This window comes from Python bivittatus, unplaced genomic scaffold (assembly GCF_059951505.1).
Source record: "Python bivittatus isolate LINGU-HERP-01145 unplaced genomic scaffold, Pbiv_v1 ctg000700_np1212, whole genome shotgun sequence".
In the NCBI taxonomy this organism is placed as follows: Eukaryota; Metazoa; Chordata; class Lepidosauria; order Squamata; family Pythonidae; genus Python; species Python bivittatus.
This window is the reverse complement of record NW_028277098.1, coordinates 28,456,155-28,472,753: the sequence shown is the minus strand read 5'-3', so window position 1 is coordinate 28,472,753 and position 16,599 is coordinate 28,456,155. Positions and strand designations below refer to the sequence as shown.

General features: G+C 36.2%; 2 protein-coding genes across 4 annotated transcripts in view; one reads left to right on the top strand and one right to left on the bottom strand.

Moving 5' to 3' along the window:
• The window catches only part of ODF2L (outer dense fiber of sperm tails 2 like), a 97,144-nt gene that overhangs the window by 51,961 nt on the left and 28,584 nt on the right, over positions 1 to 16,599 (bottom strand). The window lies entirely within an intron of this gene.
• The window catches only part of LOC103058681 (calcium-activated chloride channel regulator 1-like), a 40,209-nt gene that overhangs the window by 8,996 nt on the left and 14,614 nt on the right, over positions 1 to 16,599 (top strand). Inside the window, exons 2-10 of one of the 2 annotated variants that reach the window (XM_088153346.1) lie at positions 3,913 to 4,094; positions 5,364 to 5,504; positions 6,849 to 6,999; positions 7,579 to 7,687; positions 10,303 to 10,471; positions 10,560 to 10,781; positions 13,270 to 13,494; positions 14,655 to 14,832; positions 15,481 to 15,587. In XM_088153346.1, the coding sequence (XP_088009472.1) occupies positions 3,942 to 4,094; positions 5,364 to 5,504; positions 6,849 to 6,999; positions 7,579 to 7,687; positions 10,303 to 10,471; positions 10,560 to 10,781; positions 13,270 to 13,494; positions 14,655 to 14,832; positions 15,481 to 15,587 (1,455 nt within the window). In that variant the 5' untranslated portion in view covers positions 3,913 to 3,941. Of the gene's footprint in view, positions 1 to 810; positions 4,095 to 5,363; positions 5,505 to 6,848; positions 7,000 to 7,578; positions 7,688 to 10,302; positions 10,472 to 10,559; positions 10,782 to 13,269; positions 13,495 to 14,654; positions 14,833 to 15,480; positions 15,588 to 16,599 lie in introns of those variants that run through there. The other variant, XM_015887374.3, reaches the window with a different exon arrangement.

Below are 16,599 nucleotides of genomic sequence, written 5' to 3'. Positions count from 1 at the left end.
TGAATTACCACCTCTGATTTCCTGGAACTGCTACTGGATTCACACGCTGGATTCACAAAGAATGTGGTCAAAACAAGCTTTCTGATACTGTCTTCATTAACCTTCTCCATAACATATAGTAACATTGACCTTATGCCAATACATTCCCTAGTAAAGAAATGGAGTCAGAGAAAGGCAGGATCCTAATATCATTACACATCAAATGAATGGGAAAGAGGAGTATGCAGAAGCAATCCTTTTGATGAACTATTGCACCAATATTTCAGATATATCACCATACTCCTAAACTCAACGTCCCATGTTGCTATTCAGATGTGATGTAAGTTTTTTGTCTGGGTGACATTTGGAAATTTGAGAGCATACTCTGGATGCGATAACAAAATGGCTGCTATGGTGGGGGTAATCAGTAACCAAGCACCCATTTCTAAGGGTGTTCCTAATTGTTGCAGAATTACTGTAGGTAATTTCCAGTTTAGTTTGCACACAATATACTTCCAGTCAATCTGTACATTCAGATAAGGGCAAGCCCAAATGCCACTCAATTCAGCTAGCAAAAAACAAAACCGTGATTTTTATTTATGAAACATCAGCAAACATTAAAAAAAGTTTAACTGGCAAAGTGGGACAAAAGGCAGCCAAAAGCAGGAAGAGAGAGACATTAACAACAAGTAAGGGTTAAAAGGGCAGAAGACTTATTATCAACAATTTATATTACCTTTATAGATCAAAAGGACAGAGTTGGGTAACTTTGAGCCAGTGACTTTCAGCCCAATTCACCTCACAGGGTTGTTACTGTGGAGAAAATAGGAAGAGGAGGAAGAAGTATTGGGTATGTTCACCATCTTGAGTTATTTATAAAAATAATAAAGGTGGGATAAAAACAACTAAAAAACTAAAAACTAAACTCCAGCTGGAAACAATACTGTGATAACTAGCATGGACAAGCCAAAGGGAGAGGTCTTTGATGATCCCAGTGTTAACTCTTTTATATAAATAACTGTGCCAGAATAGAGATGGAAAGTAGGACATCATTTGATTTTACCTCTGTTCTGTAATGTTGGGTGAATCAAGATGATGCATCCAACACTAAGAAAGCACTGTGCTGCGGTAACTCACCTTTTCTATTTTCTAAGAATGCCTATGAGGCCTACATGGAGGCTGAAATGACATACTGCAAATTTTTTGGAGAAATGCACTTCCGGAGGAAGAAATGGGGGATTGAAGATGGCTCCACAAAAAGCAGAGCCGATGACTGCAGCAGACTGAAGGACTGGCAAGTAGACCAGCCCTTCAATAATTCCTCTCTGGACAAGGAGAGGACTTGAGATCACCCACAAGTGCTCCTTACAGTTGCTCTTTGCGAGGAGACTGCAAGGTAACAGTCTCTGGTGGGTTTAGAGCTCTGGGAGACAGAATAGCCATCTTGCTCAAACTGCGGTCGGTGCCTTTGGAAGGACACTGGGTTTGCATACTTTTTTTTCTAATCACTTTCAGAAATTGTATATTAACTGCTTTTTAGCTACTAGAAACCTTTGGATCAACAAGTTTGACAGCACTGGGTAAGTTTCCTTCAATCCCTAGCGAAAGAAAGTTTTAACTACAAGTTTAAGCACTTAAAATTTAGGGGGGGGGGAATGAACAGCAAAAGGGTGATTAAAACTTTGATGCTACAAACAGACTAAGGGTCCAGATAAATTTGAAATAAGATTTTGGAATTAATTATAAAGAATCCTTCCGGTGGGAAAATGCTTTTCTTTTCACTTTTTTTTTTAAACATAAGAATTTAAAAATTGGACACTAGAGGGAACAAAAGATTACAATTAAAGGAGAAGAAGACATAATCTTGACTTACAATTACACAATGAAGAAAATATTTTAACATTGGACATACTGAAGAATATTTTTGAAAAAGGGACTCAGAAGTTAATTTTAATAGTGTCCACAGAGCGTCTATAGAGAAACTGTCTAAAAGATGTTATGGAAAAGGAACAAGTTCTACCTGACAAGATCAAGACTGATTTGAAAGTGGATTTCAATAGAAGAGAATATGTGTAGCTCAGGGTTGAATTGTGGAGTCCTTAGGGTTCTCTGAGCTTAGTTGTTTTCTTGCAGATGTTTCATTACCTGGCTAGGTAGTTCCTAATCAAGGAACTATCAAGGAGAAAGCAACACCCCCACCAACACTGACAGGGCAAGTTACTATATATAAACAGAGAGTAAACCCCACTCCCTTCTAGCACTGAGGATGTTACCTAGCCGGGTAACGAAACATCTGCAAGAAAACAACAAAGCTCAGAGAACTCTGTGAAAGTGGAGGACTCCATGAAAGTGGATTTACAAATGGCAGGCTACAAGAATTACATGGAAAAAGATGTTACACTAGACATACAAAAGAATCTGGCTGATGTCTTAATAATTAAAAGGGATATACAAACAATAAACCAAGAAAATGATCTGGATGATTTTCCTATATTGTATTTACAAAAAAGGCTTATTTTAAGTTTTGAAGAATCTTGTGAGAAAGGACAAAGAAAAAATTAAAATAAATCAAGTTCTATGACATTATTTGAATGCACTAAAGATTAAGAGCTTTATAGGGGGACGCGGTGGCGCAGCAGCTTAAATGACGCTGAAAGTTGCTGGCCAGAAATGGTCAACACTTCAGCGGTTCAAGCCAAGCTTTCGCACAGCAGAGTGAGCTCCTGTTTCCTCCCCAGCTCCTGTCAACCCAACAGATTGAAAACTTACATGAGTAGATAAATGGGTACTCTCACTCCAGTGGGAGGAAAAATGCTGGCGGTGCCTTGCAAAAGGAGTCAGGAGCAGTTGCCGGTAGCACGGAAGCTGTGCACGCCCGAAAAAGGCACGAAGCAACGGAAACCCCGCCTCCTGCGCTCACCAGCTGGGCTCTGCTCTAGGAAGGAGGCTCTGGCAAACCACTTCCGAAAACACCTTGCCTTGAAAACTGCAAGGACTCGTCCAAGCAGTCACCATAGAGTCAGTAATGACTGAGTGCAGATTAAAAAAAAAAAAAAAGATTAAGATTGCTAGAAGTAAAAGGAAGGAATACAAAGTTGGTTTATTTGATCAAGGTTAAAATAGATGTGTTATTATCTCTGGTAACCCTTAATGGATTTTTGCTGACACTAGGACTGAAATGATGAGGCTTTATGGCTTTGTTTATAGATAAGAGATGGGATATGAGAAGAAGAGAACATTTGTTATATTTTAAGAAGTGATAAATTACTGAAATTGTTTATACTTGTGATGAAGGTGGGAAGTCACTTCTTTATATATTTCTTTTCTTTTTTTTTACTATATTCTTTTCATTCTTTTCTATTTCTATTTCTCTTTCTCTTTTTTTTTTTCCTTTCTTTTCTGCACCTTCTACTCTTTGTTTTTATTCCTCTATCTTTTTTTTTTCTGTTTGTATTAGTTTTTACTGTTATAAATATAATCTTTAATAAAATTACTACCAAAAAAAAACAATTTTTGGAGAAATACAAATAATAGGATATTATGTAGCTTCTATCCAACTACAGACTTCACAAGTGGGAAAAAAAAGTAAGTTCATTTTAAAATATGAAGCAAACAAATTTATTTTCTGTCAGATTAATGTTCCAAAAGGTTAGTTTGGTTTGCAGTATTTTTTATAAGGACAGAACAATGTACTATATTGTCTTTAGAAATGTTTGAATGAATTCATAAGAACAGAATGAGGAACTGCAATTCTTATTTAAGATATTATTTAAAGATATACCCAAACTGTTAATATGTAGCCAAGAGAATACTATGAGTAACCAACAGGTGAATTACTCCATCAGAACAAAGTCCTGCTATAAAATATATTGTCGTTTTCTGCATATATAAATATGTGCACATGTAATACTTCTGTGCCATCCTTTCTATTAGTGAGGGTTTGGGAAGTGGTGCCAACAAAGATGACACGCAGTCAGGACATGGTGGTGGTGATGATGCTACTACATGGAGTAATGGGCACCATGGTCAAACTGAACAATGGTGGCTTTGAAGACATTGTTATTGCAATTAATCCAATGATACCTGAAGATGACAAAATTGTTACCAGTATAAAGGTATGATTATTAGACTTTTCTGAATATATTAACTTTATAATACAGTAAAGATTCTGCTGGATATATAGTGGTAAAATCTACTTGTCTTCTGTAAATTATGAAGTAAATTCCAAGATGTGTGTATTATGGTGGACAACTCACTGTGTCAAGGGCTGTGCAATTGAAGACCAATTTGATAATAAGAAAAGAGACACTTTCTGATGGGCCGTAGACTGAACAGGTGCAAATATCAACAGGTGCTCACAAACTTTCTAGCTGAAATATATTTCTTTTTAAATTATAGTTATAATCGGTATTTTTTTCTACCTCTATCCATAATGCAAATTTAATTCTGTCTAATATTTTGTCCTTTTAGTGATGTTTTTCTCTGTTTGGTGATGTGTAAGTGTACACCCTGCTTTTACTACTGTTCCACCATTCATGTTTACGAAACAGCAAAGGGATTCATAAACATTTCAACCAAGTTGATCACTCTGTCCCAGAATGCTGGCCTTTATCACACAGACTTTGTATTCCATTTTAAAAGTATTCCACTCTCAGATGATTCTAATAGCTGACTAGTCTCCCTCCCTCGCCATTTTGAAGGAGAGATGTATAAATCCTCCTTCATTTCAGGCAATTGTATGATTTGATCTCTGGCACTATATGTCATATTAGTGTTGGCCTTCCCCAACTTGGTGCTTTTTAGCTAAGTTGAACTACAAGTCCTACCATTTTCAATCAATGTGGCCAATGAATATGTTGACTGGGATTATGGGAACTGTAATTCAGTGCATCAGGAAGATATAGAGAGTGAGAAAAACTGATACAGATAAGGTGGAAGAAAAGTATTGTGAGCTTTAGCAGAGTTGGTTTCACAGTTTAGGACTGCATAGTTATTTCATAATTTTATTTTAATGGATCCCATTCACATGCATTTAACTCTTTTTCATTATTTCTCTACATAGCAGATAGCCTCATCTGCTAATTTCCTAAATGTCAAGATTCTATTAAGGGTTCAGGAAAAAAAAATGTATATAGAAGGAACAGAAAAAGATGCAACAACATAATTTGTGACTCTCAAATCCTGGGAAGTTGAGGTACAGGCAGAGTTATCTGATCTTTCAGATTTTTTCAGGCAACATGTGAAACCCCAAAATAAACATCAGATCAAATGAGAGTGCAAAGTAAAACAAGATAAATGCAATGAACAGAACCCTAGGACAAGCAGTAGGTATTGACAGTACTCCACAACAAAGTGAATATATTTATGTTTTGTTTTCCTATTAGGATATGGTTAAAGAAGCATCCAATTATCTTATCAATGCTACGGAACAAAGATTTTACTTTAAGTCTGTAAAAATTATAATTCCATTGACATGGATACCAAAAAAAGAATATAAAAGAGTAACAAGAGAATCCTATGAAAAGGTAAGTGGGGTTAAAAATCCTATGAAAAAATAAGTGGGGTTAAAATACCTTTAAAATATGTGATATTTTAAAAGACAGAAACTATAACACTATATAACAGGAGGTATCTGATTTTGTCTGCCACTGGCCCTTACAACTCAGTTGTCTTCTCCTATTGCAGTTGCTTTAAAAGGGTATTCGCCTTTTAATGGTCCTACCAAGAGAGTCTGAAAGAGCTGGATATGTTTAGTCTGGAGAGAAAATGATATAGGATATAGGATACTCTTCAAATACCTGAAAAGATATCAGAGAGAAGGTCAAGAGCTGTTCTCTCTCTCTTTCTCATTCCAAAGGGCAGGACAGAGAATAATAGATTTTAGTTATAGGAAGGCAGATTCCGGCTAAATATTAGGGGAAAAAAATTCTGTAAGAACAGTTCAACTGTGCTATGAATTACCCACAGGCTTTATTCAGATTCCTGCACTGAGCAAGGGGTTAAACTCAATAGCCTAAAAAGGCCTTTCCAAATCTAAGATTTTAACTATGTACTATGACATTCATGGGGGCTATGAATCTAAACTCTATATTCAGAGAAAGTTTGCAGTTGAATCAATGTCAGCTCTGTAAGGTGGACTAGACTAAGAAACCAGTGCCGTCAAGATCAGGACTACTTTTATTCTAACAGCTACAGTAACAGAAACGTGCAAGTCTGAATGTCCTTTCCTCTGCCCTCATTTTATCTTTGTGTGAACTCAGGAGGGGCATGTCTGATACACTTTCTATTTTCTTGCCTGGGCTCAAACTCCACTTATCTGACTGTTGTCTTGGCAGCAGTTTTCTCCCTGTCCTTCAAGGTCATTCCCTGTGTCCTCTATGGTCAGATAAATACAAAAAAGTTGCTACCTTCAAGTGCCTGCTTGTGAGCTTTATGCCCATTGCTGGAAACAAATAATTTCTGAAATATATACAGTAACTATTTAATGGAGTAATGAGGAAGGAGATATCCATTATTCCCAAATGTCTGTTAAATCCAAAAGTACTTCATTGTGTCTATATCACTTATATAATGACATAATTAAGCAAATGATGTAATTTTCACCGTTTATGTAGTGACAACATTATATAAATATAATGGCATAATTGTCAGTTAAGTACCAGAAAAGATGTCCTATTCATTATAGGCGATTGCAATGCTAAAAAATACTGAATTGCATATAATGAATAAATAATGCAATAAATAAATTAAAAAAATATATAAGGAAATTCTAAGAGGCTAAAACCAGGGAGAATTTTACCTTAGCAAAAGATATCAGCTACTTTTTCTTTACTGATCTTTAAAATATGCTCATTATTATTTTATTTTAGGCCGACATCATAGTAGCCGATCCTTATTTGAAATCTGGAGATGACCCCTATACGTTACAGTATGGAGGTTGTGGGAAGCCAGGACGATACATTCATTTCACGCCAACATTCCTGACAAGTGACAGTTTGCATGATGTTTATGGATCTCGAGGTAATATCTTTTAATTAACTGTTTTTTAGTTCTCACTAATGAAACCTTCATTAGGCAGGAACTGAAAAAATAACAAACAAATAAGAAAGTTCATGAAAAATTAATGCCTTATCTCCCTTGGTCACTTCTTTCTGAAGGGTCAAAACTCAGGCAAAGACTTAACAAAGTCTGCATTTTAGAATGAACAGTGCAGTCTCCAGCCTTAAAACAACTATGCTGAAACTATCTTATCCCGGGTCTGTTCAGAGGATGGACAGATTCAAAAAATGGCTGGATTTCTGCATCTTTAGTAATAGGGTAGAAAAGGAGCTCTCAGTTTTGTGCATCAAGTCATTTATGCTATACTTAATGAAGTTCCCTCTTCGGGGACTGCACATATTCTTAAATACAGCTTCATTTCCAAAAATGTTCTCAGTGGCATCACCATTAAATAGCCACTAACAATGACATGTCTACAGTTCTGAACAGCATTTAAACATACACACACACATACGTGCACCCCCCCCAACTTTTTATTAACTGTCTATTGTAAATTTAAATTATTGTGTTACAATACAATTGTTTTACTTTTTCCTACAGGCAGAGTCCTTGTCCATGAGTGGGCTCATCTAAGATGGGGTGTCTTTGATGAATATAATTATGATGCTCCTTTTTATGTTTCTGAGAAAAAGAAAGTTGAGGCAACAAGGTATCTTTCTAGACTTAAATTGACCTAGTAGGATACAGTGGCTAGAGTACAATATACCATCAATTCTCTGTCATTAGAGCTTTGCCTCTTGATCAAGGATCCAGGATTTTTTAAAAAACTAACAGAAAAAGTTTGAAAACCCCTGGCCTAGCCTATTATCTTGAGGGTCCTTGTGAGAATAAAAATTTAAAAGAGGTAAGAGTTCACATTTGTTTCTTTAGAGGAAGGATAACTTTAAAATCAGTAATTTTTTTAAAAAATCATTATTTTTTAGAATTAATCTTTGACTTGGACTTATTATTTTTGATGTCATGAGCAGCTGTCCACAGGCTAAGCAGATGGGTATAGAGAATTCTGCTTCTCATTTGAGATGGTGTCAGATCTGAACAGTTTAAATGGTTATGTTGGAAGCTAATGCAATCCAGCTGCAGATTGATTGATTATGTGCCATCAAGTTGTTTTTGACTCCTAGTGACCAAATAGACAGATTTTTTTTCCTGATAATCTATCCCTAACCTGGTCTTTCAGGTCTTCCAATGGTGCACCTATCACCGCTATAACTGAGTCTGTCTACCTGGCTGCTGGGCAACTTTCTCTTCCCTTTCCTTCTACCTTTCTCCACATCAGAACCTTTTCCAGAGAGCTAGGTCTTTGGATATTGTGTCTGAAGTAGAATAATCTGAGCCTGGTCATTTGTGCCTCAAGTGAGAACTCTGGGTTGATTTGTTTGATGATCCATTGGTTTATTTTCTTGGCTGTCCATGGTGTTCTCAGGAGTCTTCTCCAACACCAAAGTTCATTATTGGAATTTTTTATTAAAGATTGCAATTATAACAGTAAAAACTGTTTACCAACTAAAAAAAATGATAATAATAATAATAAAAAGAAAAAAATAAAAAGTGCAAAAATGAAAAAAGAAAGAAAAATAGAAAAGAAAGAAAAAATAAGAATATAGTAAAGAAAAAGAAAAGAACTATGTAAAGAAATGACTTCCCCTTCATCACAAGTATAAACAATTTTAGTAACTTATCACCTTCTCTTAAAATACAACAAATGATCTCTTCCCAAATCCCATCTCTTATGTATAAACAAATCCTTAAAGCCTTGTCATTCAGTCCTGGTCGGCAAAAGTCCATTAAGCGTTGCCAGAGATAACAACATATCTATTTTAACCTTGATCAAATAAACCAATTTTATATTCCTTCATTTTACTTTTAACAATCTTGATCTTTATTCCCTTCGAATAATATCGTAGAACTTGATTTCTGTTCACTTTTTCTTTGTCCATTCTCACAGAATTCTTTAACAAGTCTCTTTTGTAAATCCAATATAGGAAATTTATCCAGGTCACTCTCCTGGTTTGTTATTTGTATATCCCTTTTAATTATTAAGATATCATCTGTTTTCTTTTTTATGTCCAGTGTCATTCAGCCTGTCATTTTAAAATCCACTTTCATTTCAGTCTTGATCTTGTCAGGTAGAACTTGTTCCTCTTCCATAACATCTTTTAAACACAGTCTGTCTATAGAGGCAGACACTCTTAAAATTAACTTCTGGGTCCATTGCTCAAAAATATCCTTCAGTATATCCAATGTTAAAATATTTTGCTTTATTGTGTAAGTGGAAGTCGAGTTTAAAGATTCTTCTCCTTTAATTATAATCTTTCATTCCCTCTAGTGTTCAATTTTTAAAACCTTATCATTAGTTTAAAAAAAAAAATCAAAAGAAAAGCATTTTCCCACCAGAAGGATTATTTATAATTAATTCCAAAACCTTATTTCAAATTTATCTGGACCCTTAATCCATTTGTAACTTTCTAAAACCAAAATTTTAATCACTCTTTTGCTGTTTATTCCAAAAAAAATTTTTTTTTAATTCTTAAACTTGTGGTTACAACTTCTTTCACTAAGGATTGAAGGAAACTCACCCAGTGCTGTCAAACTTGTTGATCCAAAGATTCCTAATAGCTGAAAAGCAATTAACAAGCAATTTCCAAAAGTAATTATAAAAGGAAGTATGCGAACTTAGTGTCCTTTCAAAGGCGTCGACCACGGTTTGAGCAAGATTCTCTCATATTCCAGAGTTCTAAACCCACTAGAGACTGCTGTCTTGTGGTCTCCTCATGAGGAGCAGCTGTCTGAAGCACTTGTTAGCAATCTCAAGTCCTCTCCTTGTCTGGACAGGAATTACGAAGAGCTGGTTTACTTGCTGGCTCTTTATTCTGCCATGGTTGTCAGCTCCACTTTTTGCGGAGCTATCTTCAGTCCTTTTCTTCCCCAGAAGTCTCTGTAATACCAAAATTCAAAGGCGTCAATACTCTTCCTATCCTGCTTCTTCAAAGTGCAAGGCTGCAGATATTCCCCACTTAATAAAAACATCTTCTCCTGACTTGGATGGGAGACAAAGAACAACCAGAGCTATAGGTTAAGCTGGGATTTGAAAAACATCCTGGAACAAGGCAACAGCAAAGCACTTTAGTATTGTTGCAAAGAAAATGCAATGATTATACCCAAAATGTCACCAGAAGTCAAGCTCAAGTTGAAGCAAAACTTCTTTTTTTATATTAATTTCATAACTTTTGATTTGTAAACTATATTTTTTATTATATCATTTAGATGTTCAGCTAATGTCACTGGTATATACATATTTCCAACTGGACCAAGACAACACAGAAAGTGCAAATTTCTTCATAACACTCAGATATATGAACCTGGATGTCAGTTTATACCAGATAAATCCCAAAGCGTTCCAGAGTCTATAATGTATATGCAAAGTCTGTCTTCTGTAAGTATAACTGGTGTCAATTATTTGGTATTTAATTTGATCCAATGTTTGTACTGCTAATCAGTTATTCTTACTTTTATTTGTTTAGGTTACTATGTTCTGTAATAAAAGTAATCATAATATCGAAGCAACAAATATGCAAAATAAATTCTGCAACTATAAGAGTACATGGGAAGTTATTATGAATTCCACTGACTTTGCCAATTCTTCTATAATAAATACTCCTCTGCCTGACCCCACTATCACCTTGATGCAAGCACATGACAGAGTTGTATGCTTAGTGCTTGATGTTTCTGGAAGTATGAGCACGGTAAGTATAGTGTTAGAAGATTCTTTTAACAGAAAACTTCAAAGTGGTTATTATTATTATTTTTTTTGGTAGGAATGCTGGGTTAGCTGTTAATTAATTACTAATATTTAACCACTTCCAACATAATATGCACTTCATTTTGTAAACATTAGCATGGATATTTATGAAATTATAGTAAATTATAGTTGCTCAGCTTTTATGAAAAAGGGAAAGTTATCCAAGAAGTTGGATCAAAATCTTATACAGGCCTTAGAATCAGGGTTTTGTAAGGTAATTTGAAAACTGGGAAGATGTCTAGGGCTGCATCCACACAGCTGGTTTGTCATCCCCCCCCCCTCCCAGTCCTGAAGCTGGCAGGAACTTGCTGCTCTAAAAGCCCCACAGCACATGCTTACTGTCCAGTTGGAAAGGGTTTGTGGTGTGCTGCTGTCCATACAGCTTTAGCCTGGAACTTTGCAACATTTTAAGAACTGTGATTGGTTATTTCCTGAGTGAAAGTTCAAGTGTTGCCCAACATCATCCACTGCTTGAAAAATCTCCTGTAATTGGCACATGCAACTCTCTGGTTACTCCATCACTGCATTTTCTTTTTCTTGTTTTCTTTCTTATTGTACCACTGATCAACTATACTTTAAAAAAAAATACAGGTAACTCTGGGTCAACCATCAACAGTTTGACCACTTGATCACCAAGGCAGCAAAAAGTTAAGTTTTTATATCTTTTGGCTACCATCTGGTGGTCCTTTGGATTTGTGCTGCTGAGGTGCACCTGTTGGATAAAGTTTTTTGAAAGTTGGAGTTTGAGAAAGAAGTTTAGCTGTGGGGAATCAGTGTGGGAGCTGGAAACTACCTTAAGAACATTACTTGAGGAAAGGAAGTGAGGAGCCAGACTTCCCTGGGAACAACAGTAACTGGAAAGGGAATTCTCTGTCACATAGGCCAGAGGAATTTAAAAGACAAGTCCTTTCAGTAGTACCTCCAATTACGTACTTTAAGCCAGGAAAGGTATACTCAGTTTCAGAGTTTCATACTTTTTAGTCCAGCCAATCCACCATTTGACCAATTCATTTTAAAACAGAAAAAAACACAGAGTCACAGAAGGCAGGGTTCTAGTCTCTCTCACAGCCAAATCAGCACTGCAGAACAGGCACAGAGCCCAGGAACTGGACAGAAGGGGGGCAAGTTTCAAACAAACCTGATGGATCAAGTGGGGCCAAGCAGATCACCACCCCCAACTATGCCATCTCCAACCTCTCCTCCCCATACCATGAATTGTCTGAATGGGAGATGTTGAGCTGGGATAAGAGAGAAAACACAACTTCTGCAGTGAAGCACTAGAAGGCCTCTTTGGGCTGCCCCAGCTACAGATTGACCTTGAAATCAGGTGGAGGCCTAAGGACATGTACTCTGCAAACAGTTAGTGGGTGTGCTTGTGACAGAGCAAGGAGACTGTGTGGATGTGGCCTAGGAGTAAAAAAGTAAATTACAGGATATCCCAGTGTGAAGAGAGAGTTTAAACATACCTTCCTGTCAATGTTATAGTCAGTTGCTTCTCCCAATTGCTTTATTTTGTTTAGAAAAAAATATGCCAAGAGATCTAGTTATACATTTGTGATATGACGTGTAGTTAGTTTTTAAGAGGAGGGAAGCCCAGGAACAGTAGGGGAAGAAAGGATACAGGGTAAGAAATCACGTAAGAAAAAAGGCAAGAATGTGTAAAAGAGCCTTGAGGAAAAAAGTAAAGGGACTAGGCTTAAGACTAAGAACTTAACCAGTCCCAAATGGCATAAATGTTTAGTTACAGATCCTGAACAAGCTGTTGGAACTTCGAGATCAGGGCCGGATTAAGGCCAACTGATGCTATAAGCACAGCCCAACGAAGAGTAGGCAAGCTCCCCCAATGGCCATTTTGCAAAGACTGTCTCCAAATGCAAAATCCCCCACCAGCACAAAAAAGGCTGTGCCTAAGTTAATACTGACTAATATATGAGATATAGTGAAATCTACATCATTTGGTTACTGCAAATGCAAATGATGTAAATTGCTGCAGAAATTTAAGACTGTTGAACTAGAAGTCCATTTTATGGAGGTGTGCTAAATCAAAATTTCACTGTCTAATAAAAATCAATAACATGCTAAAATCTGCAATATAATATCCTGCAAAGACCAATTAAAAGATTTGTCAATGTCTGCAATAATTTTTCACCCTCAAAATGTGTTGGACAACAACCATCTTTCTCAGATGCTAAACTGGGGAAGACCATATACCTGCATCTTAGTTGAAAATAACAGTAAAATAATGAGTATTTGCATGCATCTTATTACCAAATCTATACTGCGTGAGTGACTAAAATATAAATGTTTAATAGATAATCTACTAAATTAATTTTATCATTGCCTTTGGCCAAAACAAAGGCATCTGAAATGGCTATGCAGGCAGAATTGCCAACTGACAACTTTGTCATTCTTCCCTTCTTCTTTATATGCAGTATGATCGCATTGGTCGTCTGAAGCGAGCTGCAGAATTGTTCCTTCGACAGATTATTGAAACTAGTTCCTGGGTTGGAATTGTAACATTTGAATCCCGTGCAACAGTTAAGACTATTTTGAAACAGATTGTCAGTGACAAAGTACGGGAAGATCTTGTGAAATATTTGCCTACCACAGCTGGCGGAGGAACTAACATTTGTGCTGGAGTGCGCGAAGGATTTCAGGTTAAAAAGCCCCATTCTCCCATTACTTTTATTTCTAGTTTTCCCCCCTAGACATATGATTTATAGCGAGCTAGTGCAGGTGTTTGAAGAGAAACGCAAACCAATTATATTATCCAATCATAAATTTTTCAGCCTGATAAAGCTGGGTTGGCAGTACTCACAGGTGCCACAGCCGTAACAGATGCCTACTGAAATGAACATAAACCCACACACATTTTTAAATGACAAATCTCATGATCTCAGTGTTCTTGTGTGAAGACCAAGTGGCATTTGGATCATTTTTTATTTAAATTGCATTTGTTAAATTTATTTTGGAGGAAAGTCCTTGACAGCATCCGATGGTGCCCATGCGCAGATAAGAGCCATCATCTCCCGCCAGTGTGGAAAATAAGTTGAGGGGGGAAAAACATTGCTATTCTGTCCAATGGCAACTTCTCTTCCTAATAGTCCAAAAATAAAAGCAGAATTTCTGTATTAATTTTTGAGAGGAAGACTGGCATTGAAATTCTTGTTGATTAGATTAGCCTGCAGGCCAATGATGTTCCACCTCATTCTCCGTGCAGTCTCCTCTTTCTACTCTGCTACCATTTCTGCTGAATCCAGAGCTGTGTGTGCATGGGTTAACTAACATGTGCAGTATGATTTTTCTTTAATTTGCTTGGTGATGTTGATAGGATGCAGCAGATTTCTTTAGAAAGAAAAAAGAAAAAGTTTTACATCTGAACAGAGTTTTAGAATAACCAAAGCAATACAATGGATGTTGTATGTTCTCTTGGTCCTAAGGCCAATTGAACAGGTAGAGGAAGAACAATGATGGGAAGGGGTCATAGCATATCATTCCATTGAGGTTTATAATTTCTCTTTCTCTTTTCTTCTCTCTCTCCCTCCCTCTTTTTCTTTCTGACTTTATAAGAGCACAGGAAGTACCTAGTCTGGCTTTTATTTCACAGGTAATGATTCCCAAGGAATGCAGCACTACTTTATGGCAGTTGGAGAATCATGCTGCAATTTTTGTTACAAATTATTTATTTATATAACATAATTATTGTAAGAATGTCATCCAACTTCTTCATTTTAAAGAGCATCCCATGAGTTTTATACTATACAGTATTCCCTGTTCTGCTAATATTTTATTTTATTTTATTTTATTTTTAATGCAGGTGTTTAGATTAAAATATGGAAGTACTGAAGGGTGTGAAATTGTGCTCTTGACAGATGGAGAAGACACAACTATGCGCTCTTGCTTTGATGAAGTTAAAAGTAGCGGGTCAATAATTCACACCATTGCTTTGGGGCCAAGTGCCGCAAAAGAGCTAGAAATGCTGGCAGACATGACAGGTAAATAAGCTATACACTTTGAAGGGTTTCCAGTGTTATGCAATAAGAGCTGGTGATTTAGAAAATGTGAGCTTATTTCTCACAGTCACTCATATATCATGTATTCCCACTTCAGGTATTCTAAAATGATATTACAATAATACCCAAAGAACAGAGTGTGAATGCCCATACTGTACTAGTTCTGCTTCCTTGTCCCCTTCTCATTGCTCTCCCTTGTGTTTTAGATAATTTCTAAAATATGTTGTCCTGACTACATGTACAACGTAACAGGCCTCCCACTTGATTATGAAGAGAGCAATGAGGAAAGGAACAGGGGACTAGGTCTTGCTAAACATCGTCCTCTCAAGTTTAAATAACTAACTTATTTATATACTGCAGGGCTCATCAAACTTAAGCTCTGCCTCCCAATTATCAATGCAAAAAATCATCCCAAATTTCCTGAGATCACCAAACGTTGCACAATCTCATTAATATTATTCTACAATCAATCTTAATTTTTATTTAATTGAAAAGTCTGCAAATGCCATCTGGGCTGTTGGAGGTGTGGCACTGCTGATCCCTAATGTAAATATTGAAACTACTGTTAGGCACAATGCAAATATTTTATTGAAACTCACAGATTATTTCAATTATCTCAATCTGAATTAGGAGGATTAAAACTTGCTGCCACTGATAGTTTGGATACCAATGGTCTCATCGATGCTTTCAGCGGAATTTCATCAGAAAGTGGAAATATTGCTCAACAGTCGATTCAGGTATTTGGGAGCTATTTATTTATTTATTTTAAAACGTATATGTCACCTGACTCTCAATAACTTGGTTATACTCTTTTCAGATCTATTTGGCCCTTTCCTTTGAATAGTTTGTAAATGGGAGCTATTTCTATAGATCTGTTAATGGCTAATTTGTCAAACAACAAGCTTCTAGGAATTCTCTTGCATTCTTAGACTTGGCTTGATCTAAAATGTTTAGAGTTTCCCAGTTAAATTTGCAGTTGAACTTCTCTGTGTCCTGTAAAATTAAAGAACTTCCGTCATGTCTTCTGACTGCCAATTGACATTCATGGATGCATTCTGCCAATCTTCTGCCTGTTTGTTCTACATAGTGGTTTTCATAGTGTTTATACTGTATGTTGTAAATAACTCCTGTTTTTCTTTTTTGGCTACTGGGTCTTTGGGCTTGCTTGGATGCCTTGGAGTGATTTTGTCAATTTTTGGACTAGCAATACCAAAGATATTTTGATATTTTCTTGGAAATGTTAATACATTTTCTTATATTTCCCTGTGTCTTACAACATTTATTTAGAGATTTTTTTTAACACTCTCATACCTCACTGACTACCTTATTGTCACTGTTGTCACTATTATTGTTTGATTATCATTGCTTGCATAATTACTAATTTTGCACTGTACTTTTAATTATTCTTGATCATCTTATTAAACATATAGGTCTATGTATGCTTAGCTGTAGCATGCTGCTAAGTAGATGTGCGTGAATGCAGATATGTGTGTGCCTGTGTATGTCTATTATTACTAGACCAAAGTGTTGTTTTATTTAAAATATTTAATAACCTATAAAAATTACAAAATGGTAAAAGAACAGTACACAGAGATAGAGAGAGAAAGAGAGAGAGAGAGAGATGATGATAGATAGATAGATAGATAGATAGATAGATAGATAGATAGAGTAGAGATTAAAAAGATTTGTTGTATTATCTGGGTGAGGTGGTGCCATGTCAAGTGGTTGTTGTTGTACTAGAAATACATG